The sequence below is a fragment of the Sinohyriopsis cumingii genome, unplaced genomic scaffold (assembly GCF_028554795.1).
Source record: "Sinohyriopsis cumingii isolate HCF-2022 unplaced genomic scaffold, ASM2855479v2 utg000555l, whole genome shotgun sequence".
Taxonomy (NCBI): Eukaryota; Metazoa; Mollusca; class Bivalvia; order Unionida; family Unionidae; genus Sinohyriopsis; species Sinohyriopsis cumingii.
In genome coordinates, this window is record NW_028315910.1 from 814,685 (window position 1) to 837,533 (window position 22,849).

The following is a 22,849-nucleotide window of genomic DNA, read 5'->3' on the forward strand; positions in this document are numbered from 1 at the left end:
AATATGTGGTTGAAGTGATCCTGGATTATGTTCAAATGCAATATGTGGTTGAGGTGATGCTGGAATATGTTCAAATGCAATATGTGGTTGAAGTGATCCTGGATTATGTTCAAATGCAATATGTGGTTGACGTGATGCTGGAACATGTTCAAATGCAATATGTAATGGAGGTGATGCTGGAACATGTTCAAATGCAATATGTGGTTGAAGTGATCCTGGAATATGTTCAAATGCAATATGTGGTTGACGTGATGCTGGAATATGTTCAAATACAATATGTGGTTGAAGTGATCCTGGATTATGTTCAAATGCAATATGTGGTTGACGTGATGCTGGAATATGTTCAAATGCAATATGTAGTTGAAGCAATGCTGGAACATGTATTACTCCAATAGGTGGCTGAGCATTTAGAGCAAAATTGATGATGTTCCATTGTTTTTGAGGAGTGGTCATAAACGGGATTTGGCAGCACATTAAAACAATCCTTGATATGATGTCACATTCTGGTATTCCCAAATTACAAAGCAGATGGAGAAAGAACAAAATAAAAGTAAAATCCTTCAAATTCTCTAAATTCATAAACGGCCCCAGATGACTTGACAAAATGACTAAATCACAAAATTTGAAACGATGCACGTCAATTTAAATTTAAGCATATTGTCCTGTTATGTATATCTATATTTTTTTATAACTCTTGGTAACGATTTTATCTACGTTTTATAATTTTTATTCATACGGGTAAACTGTAAAGAATATCGTTAGTTTTTCCTACGCGACGGTAATCTGTTAAAAGCAATGTATTGCAAAGGATTTATAAATAGATGACTATGTTTGTGTTAACAATTATTAATAATAATCTTAATAATCAGAATGGCATCTTTGTCTTAATTTCTTGATGGCTCATGCAGTTTCTAGACGGAATCAGTAATTTCCCACTTGTTGGGCTTGGTCTCAGTTCTAATTCGATTTGAAGCACCTCTGTCTGCGTGGGTTCGTGTCTAGGATTCGGCCAATGTGGGTATGTGAGAAAGCTTGCCAGTAGCTTCTTGTGGGTCAGTGGTTCTTCCAGGGGTTTTCCCGGGTTCTTCCTCCATCATCCATTAATACTGGCCAACATGCACAGCCTATCCTGTGCTGAAAAATGGCTTTAAACCCCACAACAACCACCAATTTGAAGCAAAATGAGTAGCGTATTCTGTCACATGGGGTCTATTACAAAATACAGTTGCAATAGACGTGTCTGTAAATAGAGAACTGAGCAATCAGTCCGATTTTGGAGTCATGATCGCTTTCTGTGTTCCTGTTGTAAGTCTACAGATGTGTCATATGTTGTACTGAAGATATTATTCGAGAGGAAAACCATTTGTTTGGGCTGTACAGTATAATTTGAAAGTGCTCGTTACTTGGACTATAATACTATTCTGGAACTGCTACAAATTATTCTAAGGAATTCTGGACAACACCATCTTGACATGCTTATAGTTCCTGAAGGAAAGTTTATTTGCAGTTTGGAAGTTTATAGGAAACTTTCCATTCATTTAGGATTTTCATAGACCTTTATTAGGATTACTTTGGATTGACTTAATTATACTGTAAGTTCCTCTAACATTTTCATGTATAACTTTAATAATTAAATTGTTAAGTTTGATAAAACTGGGTCATGCTTTTTTGTTTCTTAATTTGTGACCAACAGTCCAAAGATGGTAATGTATATTCTGCTGTAAACACAGTCCATGTATAAAGGCATATTTAATCAATATAAACTTTGCTAACAATTTAAGTTCCAGATATTCTGTGCACATCTGAGGTAGTACTTGATCACATAAGAACAAATACAGCCATAAAATCAAATGCACCCTGAATAAGTCTCAGTCATGAATCTGCTTCAGGTAATTTAAAAGACAGGTCATGCATTATGATCATTAAGACTCAGTCTGGTAGTATTTGCCTAGGGGTTTATTTTGCGGCATATACAAAATGTATTACATTCTTTTACAGTTCAAGGGTGAAATGATAAATGAACAGATGAAAGATAATATCGATACATAGATGCAAAGTTGACAGCAACACACACATATCTTAAGGAATGATCACACAAGGCAGTATTATATTCTAATATTTGTTCTTTATTGAATTACTGGGAAAGAAATATTACCCCAACGACTTGAGTGAACGAATGAACCAATGTTAATACCAATGATCCAAGTATTGATAAACTCAGAACTAAACCAGACAAGAGGTCAATGAGAGCCCATGTTTGCTCACTTGGCTGACACCTGCTGACTAGCCAGATTAAAGAGGTCAAGATCAGTAAGAAGCATCCCAATGTTGTTATCTGTAGATGTTATGAAAACAACTGTTTCAATATTCTTTATTTGTCTGTATGTTCATCCATATTGTTTGGGACACTAGTATCAATTGTCCATCAATGAAAAGTCATTATGCCAGATGGTCTTTTAGTCAAAGTTGGTCAAATTCTATTAACTTGTTTCTAAGAAGACATTTTAAGGTTTTTCTATTGATAGTAATTGTGGCCATATTTGATGGCAGATTGGCATAAAAAAAACAAAATTAAATTTAACACTTCATGCCATGAGGTTGTCAAATTTTGTCAAGTATTTTTAAGAAAATGCCATTAAAATATTTCTTACTGCTTGATTTAATGGCAGTCAAACTGGATGTCAGATCAGAATCATTTATACAAATTTTAAAATCCTTTATGCCAGTATGGTTTTTAGTAAAATTTAGTCAGATTAAGTTGAACAATTTGTTTAAACATTCTCTATTGTTTTGGATTTTTGTAATCATTAATGCCTGTATCTAAAGGTGGGTCAGGACCATTCATGAAAACATGAAAGACCTTCAAAACCAGGACACTTTCAATCAAATCTGGTCAAATTCTGATCAGCAGTTTTGAAGACTGTTAATAATTTTTTAATACTTCCAGTAACAGCTTGCATCTTAGATGGCAGACTGGGGTCATCTGTAAAAATCTGTCAGGCATTCATGCCTGGATGGTGTCTGCCAACTTTGGATGGAGCTGGCCTAGCAATTTTTGCAAAGTTGTCAACAGCAATTTTTTATATATGCATGATGAACACAGGGCAATACTGTAAACTTAATGGGCCTCATGGCCATGTGAGCTGAAAACTGGATAACACGTCAAAACACTTTACAGACTACACAAAACTACAATGTAAATGATACTACATCAATACACAAGTAAATTTCAAATGGTAAAAAAAAACATTTATGCTTGGATGCTGAAAGCACAACATGTATTCAAAATAACATGTAGATGGCACAATGGGCATAACATCTCGATGGCTGACATCTACATACAAGCCAACGCAAGAACAGTTTGCAGTTTGCAATAAATCTGGAACAGCGGGACCCTTAAATCTTTAAATAATAAATGATTGCACAATATCAATTGCTTCACAGTTTCTCTAGCTTTTATATCTTCATCAATATCTGATAACACATCAGCGTTTGTCCGAACTGAAAGGCCTCCATATCAGTTTTATTTCCATCAAAATTCTGTAGCAATTTTTTAAATTACATACAGCCATGTAAATGTGTTCATTTATTTAATTAACGGCAGCAATATCTGATGGTAGGTCAGAAATATTTCTAAAAATGTCAAGTCCTTCAAGATGGGATGCCTTCTGCCAAACTTGGTAAAATTATGTTGAGTGCTTCTGAAGAAGCCATTTAAAGATTTTTTTAAAAATCTGTAGTAACCTGAGCTGTATCTCACGGAACATTGTCATAATTTGTATTTAAAAAAACCTAACTTGGTTGTTTTCTGTTAAATATGGTTAAGGTCTGTTGAGTGGTTTTTGAGATTTTCAAAATAATTAGTCACAACAGATATTAATGATGGCAGACTGGCATTATTTGAACAACTCCAAAAGCCTTTGGGCCAGAATGCTGTCATACTTCAACATCATTTATAGAGTTCAAAAATGCATATTCAAGAGCAATGCTGCCGCAGATATTGACGAAATTTAATATTGGAACCATCCTGTCTCATTTTCTGGAAACAGGGCGGATTTCAAAGCCATACGAGAGATTAGCTTTGAGCTGTTTACATCTGGACATGTACATGTAAGTAAGGAAGCGGTGTCGAAGTAAACAAATTTAATCCCGACAATCAAAGAGCAAGTTGTTCAAACTATTTCTGTGCATCCGAAATGTCACTATAAGAAAATGCATTTCATATGAGTTTATCAGATCTGTTTTTGAAAGTCTGTGGATAATTTACATATAAATTTCAATCATTTAATTAATTTTATTTCTGAAATATTTCTAAACAACAATGGATGCCATTTTGTTATGTACATGTACCCACCAGCGTTTGATTGGCTGGAGTGTAAAGTAACTCGGGAGGTTATTCGGTTAATTACGGAGCAACTCGGTTAAATTCGGTATGAAATGGGCTACTGTGAACACATGATGGCCTTACAGACAGGCGAGTTAGAAAGTAATTTCTGAAGCATTTTCACATCTTAACTTTGCCCATGTGCAAAGCGAAAAATCTTGAAAAAAATTTAAATGAAAAATGTAACTAATGTACAAAAACGTTTTTAACAAGGGACACAATTCTGACAAAGGATAATTCAAGCTGAATATAAAAATCATTCACAATTTATTAATGTTGATCTCTGTTCAACATCACACAAAATGTGACAAAATCTACAGTACAAGAGCTGAGAAATCTTTAATGTAGAAACTGAATAAAGTTTATTGTCTATTTTTGTCACAGGATTACGAAAATCTATCCAAAGATGTTGTACTTGTGAAAATCTACCTCTGACAAACTAGCAATGATGTGGCAAAATATTTTATGCCACACTGACAACGTGCCTGACACTGGTATCCATATGCACAGAAATACTGCAATCTGACAAAAGCAATCAGCGATGATAGTTTTTAACCATGTAAATGGACTAAATTACTATCTCTAATTCGCAAGTTTTGTCCCGCTAGACCAGAGCCTGCATGTAGAGTCCAGAGCACTGATGTTGAACAGATAACCCTGAACTAAGAGGGGTGGGCAAACATGTTGAAAAATTGTTTTTGCTTCAAAAGGGTTCATCATATCCATAATCAAATGCCTCACTCGCACAAATATTTATCAAGCATTTTTGTGACAAACATTTTTAGAAACTGACCAAAGCAATTGAATTCTGTTTTCCCTTCTATTGGCTCCAGAAAAACTCTCAGTATTGTTTTGTTGTCACTGATGTTAGACTCCATTGTGAAGTAGAAACCCACTGCTGGTCTTCGATACGGTGCTCGCTCATCCTGGTAAATAGTATCCGATATGGCCTGCTCCATTTTAAGCCCCTCATATGTGTAACCATTCTGTGTTAGATAAGTCTTCACCTTTTTCCTGCTGGCCCATGTACGACAAAAAGCTCGGACATAGTATTCATAAAATACCTCATTTTCGGATGTTCTCTTTGGGCGAAGAACTATGGTTTCCTCAACATCAGGCTTCCTCTTTATCTCCTGTTGTTGTTGTTTTTTGTTTACCCATGCCTCAGCAGCAGCCCCCTTGTATACGGCCCCTGGGAAGAGTCGCCTCCTTTTTTCCTCCAATGACAATTCCTCCTTTATTTTATCTGCCTTGAATTTATCCCCTTCCTTTCCTGCAGCATTATTCCGACTTCGTTTTGCATCAGAGCTGCTTCCTTCAGCTCCAGATAGTGCCCGTTTCTTCTCTCCCTCCTTCAATCCCAAATCTTGAGGTGTTGGGTTGTAGTGTTGTCCTGTCAATTTCTGTGATGAAGTGGCATCTGTTGAAGACGTCTCCACGCCCTCTTCACTTTTTTCCTCAGTCTCCTCAACTTTATCGGGGAGTTCCTCAACCCTAAGAAGTAAAATTTCACGAAGTATGCGAGTAATGAAGGCGCTGACTCTGTGACTCCATTCTACCCTCCAGTTTGGCTTGGCATGCAAAACCTGCAGAAACTTGCATGTAAGTGATCCTGGTTTCAACTCTATTTCGAATTCAAAAGTTCCATCAGGGTTGGGTTCTAATTTCTTTTTGGCAGCCTGTGAAGTAAAATATTGTACATTAATGTAGAAAACCACAAATTATCCAGATACCTATTTCATTAGTGTTTTACCAGAATAGTGTCTCCTAAATGTAGATTATTTTAATTTACTTTCTTAATTGTCCTTACAATAAATTTGCCAGAACTTAGTTACACACACGTGTTAGAGTTTAATGACACATCAGCACTATAAAGGCTGTATGGTACAAATTAAAGGTAAAGTTCTAAACAACGTAAAAATAATTTCACAAGAAACCTGAGGAAGACTGAATCCTTCCAAATGAGCATGAACAACATGAAAACAAAAAAATGAAAAAAGTAACAATGTCAACAAACACTTGCAAGCAAGAGGCTGTGGTGAATCACTATGCTTAATAGCCAATGCAAAAGCAGTTGCCAAGAAATCTGGGTCAGTGGGATGCTTTCTTTCAAAACTTCTCCAGTGTCCTTGTTTCCATATCTTATGAAAATAAATGCTTCGTGTTTGATCTAGATTTTATTTGACTTTATGCACATGTCATTGCACAATCACATCATTTCTCCAATTGAAAGGCCCAAGCTTTCTGTCAAATTATTTTAAGTCCTTCTTCTGTTGATATAACTGAGTAAATTGTTTTTCTACTTTTAGTAACAGCAACCATATATGATAGTGGAATGGAATTTTGCATAAATCTAAAAAGCATTTGAACAAGAACACTTTCAGTTAAATGTGAATAAATTCAATAAACCAGATATTCAGATTTTCTTTTCAGAGTTTTCCAGTAATGGCAGCCATATCTGATAATGGGTCAACATAATTTACAGAAACTTTAAAAGTCTTGAGGAGTGGATGATCTATGCCAAATCTTGTCATGTTGACAGCTGCTGGACAGATGATGCATGAAGGACAATGAGCTATACCACTGGCTCGCTTGCTCTTACAGATGGGTGAACTAAATTCTTGTAAACTCTTTAAAACCAACATAAACATCTAGTACTTTGAGATAAAAGATAAATCGTAGAGATGTTTAAAACATTCTGTAAAATGTATGTCCAATAAAAAAATTATTAAATTCCCAAAACACAGGGTGTGCCAGGACAGAACAAAATGTCCGACCTGCAGTCAGTACAATGATGCATTAAAACCTTATCACTGCTTCCTTCATTTTGGAGTTTCACCCCCTGTACCCCATAAAGCATGGAAGACAATCTACATCTCATAAGTAGTATAGATAACAGATGCCATAGTTTCCTAAGTATGAACAAAGGCCCCATGTTCTACAGGTTAAAATCAGAGTTAAAAAGTGTACAGTTTTTTTAACCTGACTGCACAAGTTTTATAGACTTATTAGTGGTCCTCATCAGCATAGACCCTTCATCATTTAGTACAACTAATGATCATCACAAATTCTAAACAACCAAAAGGCAGTATTTATGGATTTCAAGTATGAGTTCCAAGTTGAGGGAAACATTTTAAAATTCTTGAACAGCTGAGAATCATTTTAGTACAGAGAAGCCACATACAATGTAGTCTAAGAACACGAAGGAAACAGCCACAGTACCTAATTCAATGAAAATAAACATATTCAGCTGAAATCGGTCTCAAAATGAGACTTGTATGGAATTTAATGTATTTTACAATGATAGTGACCGAATGAATCTGATACGGTTGATTATACAATTCCGCTTCATATACATTAAATCTATAACACAGCCAAACTAGAGCATCTACACTGCATTCTATTTCATGAACCCTATGTGTTAAATTGACCGCATTCTGTTTGTGTTGTTGGTGTAATTAATATGTTTAATTGACCAAAATGCATTAAACAAGACCAATTAAAGGACAACTGATCCAGTTCTTCACTGTTTAGCAGAGATTAAGTAAACCTTTTAAATAAATTCAATATTAAAAAGTCATTTTATAATGGTATAAAACCTTTCATCGACTGCCTGTAAACACAGCTACGATGGCATATATGGGCTATAGAAAAATGTGGGCTATAGAAAAATGTAAATACTTATGTAAACAAGACTTGTGCTGACCATGCACTTCACACCAATTCTAAATAACATTTTTCTCCACCACTCTGATTACTCTTCAACAAAATAAATAAACATCTTGTACCTGTGTGGTCTATGACTGAGTCTTTCTGTTTACATTCTTTCTTTTTACATCCTAAGTAACCCATTTTTAAATACTGGCACTTGCTTAAAAAAGTTATTACATGGTGAGTCTTAAGATCTGTATAGATGGTATTTTTATCAACTGTCTATTTTTGGACACCCAAGCGGTGTTGTTCCTATGATTTTTTTAAAAAACAGCTCCACTCCCTCAATCAAACTTTAAAAGACCTACAAATAAGTAGTTCAAATTGTTTCATGACTTGAAATTAAAACAGCTGAATAAAATTTATCAATATGCAATGACCCATTTTTTGATGTAATACTATGCTACTTGCTTACTTGTGAACATAAGCTGTTACTTTTTCCACAGTACTAGTAACTTGTAGATGCCATCATTATTCTTATGCTTGACACAAGTATTACATATTCTAGATAGGAATGACCATTTCTTAGTCCATTTTGGTTGAAATACATGGTCATAATTTCCGTTTTTGTTTCATTGGTAACACTGGCCTTCGCAGCCTTCTTCAACGGTTTCAGTCATCCAGATGCATGACATGCTTAATAATAACCAACGTCCCCAGAAGGAGCAGGAATTTCTGAACTTTCTAAAACTTTATTTGTGATGTTTTCTGCCAAAACACAAAACTGACTTGTGATTTTACCTTTATCCTGCTTGCAGACTAAAGGTTCGGCCATGCAAGTACCATGTAACTTGGTCTACCTTATCTGGTATCAGAACACCTATTTTATAAATTCCAATTATTTTAAATCAATACACGACTCAAATCAATGCACTGAATTAAGGTCTACCTTATCTGATATCAGAACACCTATCTTATAAATCCTAATTATTTTAAATCAAGTTTCTAATGAGATTTAGTTGTCCATGTCAACTTGTACAAGATGGGAGTTTCTAAGTGATAAGCTAAAACCCAATACACGACTCACATCAACACATTGGATTAAGGTAAATTTGTCAAGGGGTGTCAGGATTATGATGAACAAAGAAATTACACCTTCCTGTGCTGCAGAAGCAACATTGCTCATGAATCCATTAGTTAATTATACAACAAACTGCATAAGCCAAACTACTCCATAAATGTCCAGATTTTACTGTACCAATTCCTGCTCTTTTTGTTGGGCCTCCTGGTCTTCTTTGATGATTTCTTCTGGGAGATCTGGCATCAGCAGGTACACCAGGTCTGATGGCTCAAAATCTGGATCCAGGAAGAATCCGTCATTGCTCCAGGATTTACTCTTAGCTGCTGCAATGTGGAATTCCCTCTGAATAAGCTTCCTGGTCTTTTCATTCACATTCTGGGCCACATTGTGGTCGAGGACAAATGGATCTTGGATACTCACTGCTCCGGCCTATTTAAAAAATGTATCTCAGTTAATATTCATAAAGATATTTCATTACAAATAATTACAATGCAAGAGACCAAACTATTAGCATCGAGATTTTGCCTGAAATTTGGGTAAGAAATGCATTTATGGGGTCTATTCTGAATACATCCCAAATACATCTGCTTCTAAGAGATTTTCATGTAGCCAGATGCCTAGGGGTATAAAAGACATTGCTGACTGGCAATTTCGCTAGCACTTGTGCAGAAGGGAAAAAACTGAACTTTTGGGGCATATTGGACCCACGATTTTCTTCTGGTCACTTTTTACAACAAATCTCAAACTTATCGTCCTTTTTGCAGAGGTTCGCCTGTACGTGTAGTCTGTACCAACGGGCTTTCAATCTCAGGCACCAAAAGGCTAAAAATCTGATTGTTGTTGTTATAGGGTTTAAAACCACTGACCCTCAAGATGGTAAATTTTGGTCTTAAAATAAATCAGATCTAAAAAATTTGATTTTCCCCCAACTGTATTTTTGCAATGCGAGTAGAAAGTCTACTTTGGTATCGTATTAGAACTACACTGGCCTACCTTTCTGTAATACCATCCACTTTGGTGCATCATAAATGATATCGATGCTTTACAGCACAGAAGTAGAGTATAAGCTCACAACGCATACACATGGCCCATGGGGTTAACGAGTTAAAATCTATTCTGGATGTTCAGAATTCAAGCCTGAAAAATTGCATTGGAAGGATTTTTCTCTTTTTGAGAGACAACCAGCTATATCTTCTACTATTACAAAAATAGTCTTTTCACTGTATGCTTAAAAGTCTCAGCTACATCAAGATCTGCAGGATTGGTACAGCTTATTTATCACAGCAATAAAAAATATTAAAAAGAAAAAAAATCATGCAATCAGAGTTATGTCCTTTCTTCTTCATCAAAAAAGAAACAACAACATAGAGGACAAAGGTATCAAATTAATATGAACTGTTTGCTGGGATTAGAAAAATTACTACTTGCTGCTCATGCTAGTGTATGCTTAGAAAAGAGACTACTTCTTGCTCTTGCTACTGTATGCTTAGAAAAATGACTACTTGCTGCTCTTGCTAGTGTATGCTTAGAAAAGAGACTACTTCCTGCTCTTGCTAGTGTATGCTTAGAAATATAACTACTTCCTGCTCTTGCTACTAAATGCTTAGAAAAATGACTACTTCCTGCTCTTGCTAGTGTATGCTTAGAAATATGACTACTCTCTGAACTTGCGTATGCTTAGAAAAATGACTACTTCCTGCTCTTGCTAGTGTATGCTTAGAAATAGGACTACTTCCTGCTCTTGCTACTGTATGCTTAGAAATATGAATACTCCCTGCTCTTGCTAGTGTATGCTTATAAGTATGACTACTCCCTGAACTTGCTAGTGCATGCTTAGAAATATGAATACTCCCTGCTCTTGCTACTGTATGCTTTGAAATATGAATACTCCCTGCTCTTGCTACTGTATGCTTAGAAATAGGACTACTCCCTGAACTTGCTACTGTATGCTTAGAAGTATGACTACTCCCTGCTCTTGCTACTGTATGCTTAGAAATATGAATACTCCCTGAACTTGCTAGTGTATGCTCAGAAGTATGAATACTCTCTACTCTTGCTACTGTATACTCAGAAGTATGACTACTCCCTGCTCTTGCTAGTGTATACTCAGAATTATGAATACTCTCTGCTCTTGCTAGTGTATGCTTAGAAACAGAGGTCTTGAAAATGCTTATTCATGTATAATTAGGCACCAATTTTGTATCCAGGACACAGAAAATCACTTAGGCGGGAGTCTTCTGTACAAATGTAATAGGTGGGCAGAAAATTCAGCAACTTGCCAGTCCTGCTTCAGCCACGTGCTTAGTGGGAAAATGTGTTGATCAATTAGCTGTGCTGATATTTACAATGACAGAATTCAGCGACTGAAAGACCCCTTGATGCAGCAAATTCAAAGGTTCTGACTGGCAGCTGGGTGGGAAAATGTACTGATATTTACAGTGATTGAATTTAGAGGCAGAAAGACCCAGAGATGTACATGTGGTCATTTATAAGAGTACCACCATGTCAGTCAATTCTGTGAGTTGGTTAATTCTGCGCAATGATACGTCATTTCTGTAAACACTGGATCATGTGTTATTTTGGGTGAAAAATCCATTTTGTATCAAGAAAGAATGATTGTACTTTAAGAAATGTGATATTCATAAAGTGTAATTTCCCACATGTCGACCCTCTTGAACCCAGAAGATCCTATTTGCTATGTATCTTTTAAAATCATACAAATAAATACATTATTTAAAAGGTGGAAATGATACCTTAAAAACATTCTGCATCTAAATCCAAGTTCCCAATTTTGCAAGAAGTTGCCCCAGACGTACAAAATCGTCTGCCTCCCAATATGTCAACTTGCCGCTAGAACAAAATTCCCTGGCGTATAGTCTCTAAATTCTTTAGTAATTTTTCCCCATAAACAAGATGTTGTAGACACATTAATCCTATTCACTGTTGTTTCTCTTCCACATAATAGCTTATTTTTTATAAAATGTTTAACTTTACTAATATTTTTACAAGATCGGTTTAGTTTGCTTAATATCTCTTGCTATTTATTGGCATTTTTACATTGACTTTTGTAAAACTAGCTATAAACCTGACCTAATTACTCGACTGAAATGCTGACAGAAACAGTCCAAAGTAATATATTTCATTTCTATAGCAAGATGGATAAACATTACATCTTTTCAAAGCTATGTGCAGAATAGGCCGACATATCACGAGTCAGGAAAACAGGGGGATGGTATCTCCTGTGTCCAAAATTAATATTATTTTGAACAGAATATTCTGGTGACAATTGCATTTTTTCAAATGGTAAGCTTCAATACTGAAGATGGAAACCTTAAGTGCACAGAAATGCCCGAAATTTGTACATCAAATTAACAACTATAACTTTCATTATTGTGTTAATTTCCAAAAGCAGCAAAATTTGCAGTGCACGTGACCTTGGAGTCAAGGCATGTTGAAACTTAAACAAAATGCCATTCGCAAATTTGGATAAGTATTTTGGGGTTAAACAGCAAACTGATGAAGATTTGTAATGAGATTCAGAAGAGTGCTGAAGTTGATAGAACTGACAGTTCGGATGGGATAGTAGCTAAGTGTAAGAAAGTGTGTGATGCCTAGCTTAGTGCTTGGAACAAGACTTTCTCGGATTGATGACATTTAGTCTCACTCTGATGAACAAACAAAAGCTATGTCTGTGTTATAAAGAAAGTAGAAATTAAACTCAATGGCAACCAATAGTTCTTCTAATCTGCATGTTTTTTGGGAGGGGACTGCAACTTTTGCTGGTGGGACTCCTATTTTTACCAAAATGGAAGTCCTGGACTCCTAGTTTTAAAATCCTAGCGAGATCTCTGAGAAATGTAACTATTTCCTGCTCTTGCTAGTGTATGCTTAGAAATATGACTACTCCCTGCTCTTGCTAATGTATGCTCAGAAGTATGAATACTCTCTGCTCTTGCTAGTGTATGCTCAGAAGTATGACTACTCCCTGCTCTTGCTAGTGTATGGTTAGAAATATGACTACTCCCTGCTCTTGCCAGTGTATGCTCAGAAGTATGAATACTCTGCTCTTGCTAGTGTATGCTCATAACTATGACTACTCCCTGCTCTTGCTAGTGTATGCTTAGAAATGACTAATCCCTGCTCTTGCTAGTGTATGCTCAGAAGTATGAATACTCTCTGCTCTTGCTAGTGTATGCTCAGAAGTATGACTACTCCCTGCTCTTGCTAGTGTATGCTCAGAAGTATGAATACTCTCTGCTCTTGCTAGTGTATGCTCAGAAGTGTGACTACTCCCTGCTTTTGTTAGTCTCTGCTTAGAAATATGACTACTCCCTACTTAGCAGTTTTCAGTAAGGTGTAATATAAATAACTTCTATTGTAAAGTTGGAAAACGTAATTAAAAGTTTGATGCATTGACAATAAACATTACGTTCAACTGAAAATGAACCAATTGTCATGATTTTTCGGCAACAATCATTTTTTCGTAGTTTTTGCTAGTATGATGTAAGTCTGTATTTTTAGGGTAATTTTTGTAAGACTTAGGCAAAATTGCAAGAGTTCGCAGGTCTGTATCTGAACAAATACCTGGGCTAACCAGATTATACTTGTTTCATTTTATAAGAGGCCATTAAAGTAATGCAATGTCAGTAAATAATGCTGATCTGAAACATCCATCCAACAAACCTAAATATACCATATTCATGGAACAAAATAAAGGCCACTAAGTGATACAGTACCACACCTGTACAAACATCTGGTTAACCAAACTATCATTTTCTCACATGGCTAGCATGTCTAGACATGTTATCACTTTTCTGATGATGTCTTGCTATGTGAGATATGGTGTACCAACTGTAAAGTTTCATGGCAAGACACCAAAAAGTTAAGATGGAGTAATGATAATAAACTTGTGCTGATATACAGATGGGATGGACAACAGGCCATCCCATAATGCCCTTCTGATCTATGACATAGAACTAAGAAATTGGAACAAGAAAAAAAGGGTAGAAAGCAACAAACCTTCTGCAAACAAATTACCACAACTGAAAACCTCTAAATCAAGCAGTTTCAAGGGAAATTAAAGCAAAACATACCGCATTAGTAATGCATGCAAAAATAAATTTATGTAGTACAAACTGGGCAGGACAATTTTGTCCTTAAAAGATACTGATTTATTTGTGTTTAATGGCACATCAGCACACAAAAGCTTATAGAATTTAGAAACAATTTGAGTAAAGTGTCTTGCCCAGAAAGACACCATGGCAAACAACACCTGGCCTGGTCTGAACAGGATCTAAACCCATGCCTGCCTCATCATAAGTTCAACATACTGACCATCGAGCCTTTGCATTTCCACTTCTTTACAAAAAGACTGGTATTTGTGATCTTGTTTACCTTAAAGTTGCGCATCCGAGCATCTGCCATGGTGTGAGTGTCCAGGAAATGGCTGTAGGGAATTGGGTATCCAGTCCGTGTGATCAGAACACTGTTCTCAAAGTCATATTCACTGTAGTATTTGAAGAATCCAGCCAAAAGGGCAGCTGTCGAGATAATACAAATATTATTTCTCTGTTTCATGTTAATGCTGTTACCGGTTGGTTATTAATAGCATTCATGACAAATTAATTTTTGTACCCGTAGCTATGCTACACACTGCAAATGTCCCATTTGTATGACCCTAACTTTAATTACTGTACCCATTGCTATGCTATTCATTGCAAAATATCCCATTTGTATGACCCTAACTTTAATTACTGTACCCATACCTATGCTAATCATTGTAAAATATCCCACTTGTATGATCCTAACTATAATTACTTTACCCATTGCTATGCTATTCATTGCAAAATATCCCATTTGTATGACCCTAACTTTAATTTTACTGTATATACTATGCTAAACATGGCAAATGTCCCATTTGTATGACCCTAACTTTAATTACTGTATCTGTAACTATGCTAAACATTGCAAATGTCTCATTTTGTATGACCCTAATTTTAATTACTGTATCCATAGCCATGCTAATTATTGCAAATATCCCATTTGTATGACAATAACTCTGATTGCTGCATGTTTATCTTTGGTACTGTGAAAGAATGTCAAGAGTTGAGGGCTGTTCCAGTAAAACATATACCCCCCGGGGGGAAGGCGCTTTCAAATTCAACCAACCCACAACAGAAGTAATTTAAAAAAATTATGATCCACAGACAGATGTGTTTTAATCGAGAAACACTGCCCCCTATAGAAGTATAAATTTTAACATAATTTCTGGCTATGGGTTAGTGGGCGGTAGAAGCGATTTTAATATTGGGTTGGGGACAGAAGCGATTTAAATGACAGCTGGCTGGAGGTAATCTACTGAATTCATATACATCATATAATCTACTGCATATTTTTATTTGTATTCATTCATTATAATCAGTCTTTTGTCCTTTTGTTTGTTTTTCTGTCAGCCAAGTATGTCTCTGATACTGTGAAATCACAGATTTTCAAGGTGGCTTATTATTTGTAGATGTCACTGATCAATCCCTTAATACCTACTAATTTAACATCCATGAATACAGATTTTATAATAGATATTTCTATTCTAATACAGAAATCATGAATTTGTATCCTTACTAAACTCTGTGTTTCCTAAAGTGATCAATATGTCTTGCTATTTTTCTTTGTTCTCAGGCATGCTGCTTTTGATTAGAATAATAGTTAAATCTTGTATTGCTTTAAATGTGTGGTCAGATTCTATGATTCACTGTTATTATTTTTTCCAATAAATGTTTTGGTAAACTTATATGATTTGTCAGAAAAAAACCCAATGATGCCTGTGGAAGTGATGTTGCATTATTTGTCTACTTTTACACTATATCATTTCTTGTAAGAACATCTTTTTCAGTTACCGATGTCTTATTTTTACGCCTTGTTGCAAGACTAATATAAAGTTATAAAAAAATATAGCAAGTCAAACATTTTTATATCATAGATTTTAAAAAAATGGATGAAAGTCAAGGAATCATTTTTCCCTGAGCACTCATAAAATCCATGTCACTGCAGTTAACTGTATTGTCAACAGCATCATAATCATCACTGATGGCCTAGCAGTAACATTCTGCACTTTCAATCCAGTTGTCACAGGTTCTATCTCCCACTTCTAGTCTTTCATATGAGACTTGTACCTATGACCTGAGGAGCTTTCATGGCAGAGTAGTTTAAAATGCTTGTCTTGTGATACAGAACTGAGGGGCTTCCATGGCAGTGGTACAAGATGCTTGTCATGTGATTACTTGCTTCCAATGTGCTAAAGAGAATGTTGCCAGTTACTTGTGGAAGGTCAGTGGTTCTACATAAGTGGTGTTTGGTGTCTCAAAAGGACTTGGATTTTCTTCAGCAGTAAAACTGGCTGCCATATATAGTCTTTCAGAGTTCTTCCTCCACCTAATATATTGTAAAACAATCACCAAAAAACCCCAAAACAAACCACACTGAATCAACCAACTATTCAACTGTGGCAACAGCAGCAAAGGTACTAGTGAATCATTTTTGCCACAGCTGTACGAGTTTATAACTTTTGACTCTAGTAATTTTTGTAGACCTTAGAATATCATCAATTATGCCTTTCTGACAGTTACCTAAAAGTCATCATCAGTTGGTGCAAATGGAATTTTCATGGTGAGCATACTAGATGGAAAAGTCTTGAACAATCCCGCATCCCACACTGCTGAAAAGTTTACATTTTAGCTCACTTAAATTTTCTCTTAACAATGTTCATTGTTCCAACTAGAACTGTTATAACTTATTCAAGCTATATTCACCAATATGTGATGATATGCATCTGTAATAAATATTTGTAACAAAGTATGAGAATGCATCAATGTTTTTCAATGATACATTTGAAATGAGCAACAACCACAATCAACAAACCAAGAAATAAAATTATTCACATCTCTCAGGCAGAAGTAGGGTATAATCATAATCTGCCAAAAGATTTTTAATTTTTTAAATCTGCCAAATATTTTTTCCAACCATACTGATTCAGTGGACATATCACCAGAATGGACAAAAACAGACCAGAAGGTTAAAATCAATCTGATACAGCTTTTAAGTAGCTAAATTCATATTGTTTTAGTTAACTGTACACCCTCTTTATTGTCTTCCTTTTGGTGTAATTTCTTACTGAAGCTAAGAAAATAATGTTGCACACATAAAAAGAGGCACACTTCTACTCATTATTGTTTTTATTATACTTCTCCATTCCAGCCTGTTCTTATGATCTTCTCCCCCCACATACTGTTTGTCTTGTTTATGATATGTATCTAAATTTCTCACCTACTTTTCCTACTACTATACAAATGTTCTGTGAATATGCATATCAGTGTGAAACACAATGGGGAGACTAAATCCAAGATTGAAAACCTCTACATTTCTGGATGTATTCTGATTAGATTCCATATTTCTGCACAAAACTCAAAGAGTTCAGGACTCTGCACTAATTTAGTTCCCACTGTAAATTTGTGCAAACACCACGATATTAAAATTCAGTAACTTAAAATTTTGAGTGCTCATGATCAAATTTATATCAGTATAGACACATCTATGACGACAGCTTTTGTGAAGAAAAAAAAACCATAACAGCCGCACCATTTTCTGGATCTATACAAATTTGAAATGTGTGCTTTCAATACTGCACCAAAGAGTCAGCTCCTGATTTCAGTAACGAGTCGTCCAAACTCGGGTCTGTAAAGGGATGGAAATTATGTTAATAAAACAATGTCCCTCACTTTTTTCAGTTACAAGTAGGCCAAGCTCTCAAAAGATTTTTTTAAACTAAAATCTTACTTTCATTATCAACCAATCAGGGACAGTCAAACACATATATACTCTATTTTATCTTCACTGATTTATAGTATGGTTCTCGTTCTTTCACATCTGTAGTAATGTGAGTCCTTGAACAACTCTCAATGGTTGTAATCCTTTTTCGACCATGCTGAATGGACACACTCTAAGATAATGTTCAAGTAATAGAAATACCATGGGATAACCAGAGAACAATAAAACTGAATAGTCATATCATCTCCTCTGCAGGGATGCTGCCAGGATTTCAGGATGTACTCTAATTTTTGTGTGTGTGTGTGATCTCCAACGAGGAAGTGGCGGTGATGGGAATAGCCATTGTTAAATATCTCCCTAACACTTAAATATCTGTCACTCTTTCTTACTGTTCCACTCTGTTACAGCTCTACTGAAATCAAAATTCTCAAAGAGATGTCATCTCTAGTTGTATAGCGATTATTACTGTGATGTCATTGGGCATGGTCACGTTGGTTGTGGTGGGGTCTTGGCTGGGATAGCATAAAGACTATAGGCTTACTCCATATCTGACAGCTAATTATGATGTTGTCAAAAGAATTCAAAAATTTCTAGCAATTCAGTTGGACTCGGATACTTGATTCATAGTCAGTGAACAGGTTCTAAAATTGATGTGTTTATTTTGGAACTATGTTCCTCCATCACATTCAAGATTTGGATATGCCAAAGGTGAAATTGGTACAGTTGCATCCTAAACTACTATCGTGGCTACTTCAAATGTTATTTAATGTGAGACTTTAATGCAAGAACTCGTAGCTTCAGTGATTTTTGGGTTAAAAAAATTAATTTCTTCTCAAACAACTCAATTTGGTGCAGATTACATTGTGTTTTAATGATACGGTGAGAATTCTTGATGTGTAAAAATTGCGCGAGAAATGAACATCAGATCAGAAAATTACTACCACTGGGAAAATACTGATAGGAATATACAGAAATAATGATATAATTATTTAAGTAGAATATATGGTGACAATATGAGCACTAGTTCTACAACTTTGTGCAAAATACATCTTGTACGACTATTCTGTTGTTTCTAACAGCACTATAATATGGCAATAATTTCTGCCCACTTTTTACTTTAGTCCCTTGCTAATTAATAGTTTTAGATTTTACAACACTAAGCATATTTTACCTTTTGACAATAACACATCATTACAAATATTTAGATTGCAAGAAAATAGAAGCTACAATTTTATTAAAAGCACTGGTACCAGTAAGTCTAAAGGAAATGGTAAAAAAAAAAATGAATCAGGGTGAACAGATTAGTAGTGTAGTAAAGAATCCATATATCAGAATGACATCAAGTATTTTTTCATCAATTTCATCATCAGTTAATGATACTGCTTAAAAATTTATTGTACTAGATAATAGACTTTTTTAGTTATCCATTTTGCAATACAAATACCAAATGATGGCTTGGAACTAAGTGCCAAAAGGTCTGCAGAAAATACCACCATGATCAAAATATACATACGAAGAACCGAACACAAAAAGGAGAAATTTTATCCATCATGCTTTGAGATTACACAGATCAGGCAGTCTCTTATGTTTAATGTCATTAAATTTTTGCACATAGAGAGCATGTACATCGTTTGGTCATACATCTGCATGATACAAAAGTTTGTCTTTTTATTCTTTTGTTGCTCAGTGGTTCTGCCAACTTGAGATCTACACACACTTAATTATGTTGGATGGGGATTCTCTGATGTTCCCTATGAGCATTAATCTGTTAATTGTATCTGAATTTAATATCAGCCTCCTCCTCTGTGTACGAATATTATTCTGTACTGTGAACTCCTTTCATTGCCTGCTGTCTGAAACGCATATGCATAACTAGCTTGAACAAGTTACTGTTCTTTATGGTTGTGCAATTTTCAACATCTCACATGTATGGCCTTTTGGGTATTCTCTCTTGGATATCTCTGTCCCAAAAAGAAAAGTTTTGAACCAGAGGCCTCGTTAGGATTTTCAAACTAAGAGTCCATGGCTCCCATTTTGGTAAAAATATGAGTCCCATCAGGAAAAGTTGCAGTCCCCTCTCAGAAAACTATGCCAATTATAAGAACTATTGGTTGCCAGAGTTTAATTTCTACATTCTTTATAACAATGACATAGCTCTTGCTTGTCCATCAGAGTGAGTCTGAATTTTTTCGATCCAAAGAAGGTCTTATTCAAAGAACTAAGCTAGGCATCACACACTTTCTTACACTTGGCTAATGTCCCTTTCAAACTATCAGTTCTAGCAACTTTAGCCCTCTCCTGAATCTCACAATCTTTGTCAGTTTGATGTTGAACCCCAAAATACTCATTCAAGTCTATGTCTCAACATGTCATGATTCCGAGGTCACGTGCACTGCTTATTCCGTTACACTCGGAAATGAACACAATAATGAAAGCTAAAGTTGTTTATTTGATGTACTGTTATAAATGACCACATGTACATCTCTGGGTATTTCTGCCTCTGAATTCAAGCACTGTAAATATCAGTAGATTTTCCCACCCAGCTGCCAGTCAAAGCCTTTGATCTCACTGCTTAGCTATTGCAGCATGTTCTTTTGATGTACTCTTATAATGGTGACGACGGGGGGCTTTCAACCACTAAATTCTGTCATTGTAAATATCATCACAGCTAACTGATCAACACATTTTCCCACTATGCAGGTGACTGAAGCAGGACTGGCAAGTCTTTTAAGTCTTTGAATCTTACTGCCTACCTAAATAAAAAAAAATTGGCATCCAAATACGTGTGATTATAAGTGTTTCCGAGACCTCTGTCAGTTTTCACTAACATGAACCCTGCCAAAGATTCACTTCCTTGAATCAGTGTTTTGCTGCCTCTTATGCCAGATTTATCTCTTCCATAATGCTGTGTTAGGGTTTTAAGTCCAACATTCCCATAGTCTGCTTGTTTAGACATGGGTATATTTAATAAATATAACCGGCATATTGTCCATCCAACACGTACATCGGACTCGCATTCAACATCAATTTTGGGTTCAAAATCACACACTGGTGACATTTTTCCAATGTCCAACAGACCGATATACATGAAATTCATTGTCATCATAGCTATAACCAGCCAGTATTTGCCGACTGAAAACGTCTTAAGACAAACCGTGTTGTGATTCAACCATTTTGGTTTCCTGTGTGGCCCTTATTGATAACACGCATTTGTAAAACTTCCAAGATGAAAGTAAGGCTAAAACTCCATAAAATGCATGTTCCAGGGCCAATGAACGAATCAAATTTAGTTTAACAGCCATTCATGTTGAACCAAAGTATCCAGATATCTGTATGTTGCATCAAGCGCTGTGAGAAAGCTGCGGTAGTGCGAATTACGTCACGAAATGCACTTTTAAAGTTAAAGGTAAAAGTTTAATAAAAATTGCATACTGCACAAAGCACATTTAATTTATATCCGCGGCGTTGACGTAATTTGCTGACCGCATATCACTGCTTTAAAAGTACACAAATTCGTATAAATTATGTGCACTCGCATGTACTGGCATCATTTTCTGACCCAATGTTTTATTCACATTAGACCACTTTGAGGGGGGTAGATGCGATTTTAAATATATATTCGTTTTTTTTTTTTCTTTCTGACAACCCACCAGCGATTTCTCATTTTGTTAGCACAACCCACAACAGAAGTGATTTTCCTAACCAACCTTCCACTGTCAGAATCAAAATAGTTCGAAACACAACCTCCTACAGAAGTTTTTTAGAAGTGCCGTCCCCCCAGGGGGATATATGTTTTACTGGAACAGCCCTGATGGAAAGCTGGGAGTTTGCCAGTTTTTGTTCAAAGAAGGTCATGTGAATAGATAAAAAATATGTGTTACTTTACATCGAAAAACACAATCATACACATGTATGAATATGAGCTCATCTTTCATTACATGACCCTGGTCTTTCTATTACAGTAATCATGTACACTCAAAGACAATACATATAAGATCATTATATTATATATGACATCATTACACTTGTCACTTTGTGAATGTCTACAATATATGGTGGTTTCAATATAAAAGCAACAACATTTGTCAACTTGTAAACTGCTATATATGCTTCTAACAAATTCTTCTTTGGTAAACTTTCTATGCTTAGAGTAACTAATTACTTGCAGCAAATACACTGCATTTCTATAGCTAGATCCACCTGCCAATCTTTTCTAATTAGAAATTTTGAGAAATAAAAGGTACCCATGTTGACAAGACCCAAAACTTCAACATATGAGGACAGGTGAAATGTCAGTGATCACTTGGCAACGTGGGACCCATCTATTTTTAGTAATGATGGCCAGACCGGAAGCCATATGATGAATAAATCTAAAAGGCCTGAAGACAGAATCAGACCTGCCAACCCTGACAAGACCGTCTCAGTAAGACATTTTTTTTCCCCACAAGTTTTCAGAATCAGACCTGCCAACCCTGACAAGACTGTCTCAGTAAGACGGTTTTTCCCCCACAAGTTTTCTGAATCTGACCTTCCAACCCTGACAAGATCGTCTCAGTAAGACGTTTTTCCCCACAAGTTTTCAGAATCAGACATGCCAACCCTGACAAAAATGTCTCAGTAAGACCTTTTTCCCCCACAAGTTTTCAGAATCTGACCTTCCAACCCTGACAAGATCGTCTCAGTAAGACGTTTTTTCCCCCACAAGTTTTCTGAATCAGACATGCCGATCCTGACAAAAATGTCTCAGTAAGACCTTTTTCCCCCACAAGTTTTCAGAATCTGACCTTCCAACCCTGACAAGATCGTCTCAGTAAGACGTTTTTCCCCCACAAGTTTTCAGAATCAGACATGCCAACCCTGACAAAACTGTCTCAGTAAGACCTTTTTCCCCCACAAGTTTTCAGAATCTGACC

At 35.8% G+C, this 22,849-nt stretch overlaps 1 protein-coding gene across 2 annotated transcripts in view; it reads right to left on the reverse strand.

Moving 5' to 3' along the window:
• Positions 1 to 2,105: 2,105 nt before the first annotated feature.
• The window catches only part of LOC149773793 (speckle targeted PIP5K1A-regulated poly(A) polymerase-like), a 60,276-nt gene continuing 39,532 nt past the window's right edge, over positions 2,106 to 22,849 (reverse strand). For both annotated transcript variants that reach the window (XM_089946008.1, XM_089946009.1), the window contains exons 9-11: positions 14,511 to 14,656; positions 9,294 to 9,545; positions 2,106 to 6,063 (exon numbers count right to left, since the gene is read on the reverse strand). In XM_089946008.1, coding sequence (XP_089802134.1) covers positions 5,122 to 6,063; positions 9,294 to 9,545; positions 14,511 to 14,656 — 1,340 coding nt within the window. In that variant the 3' untranslated portion in view covers positions 2,106 to 5,121. The remainder of the gene's footprint in view (positions 6,064 to 9,293; positions 9,546 to 14,510; positions 14,657 to 22,849) is intronic.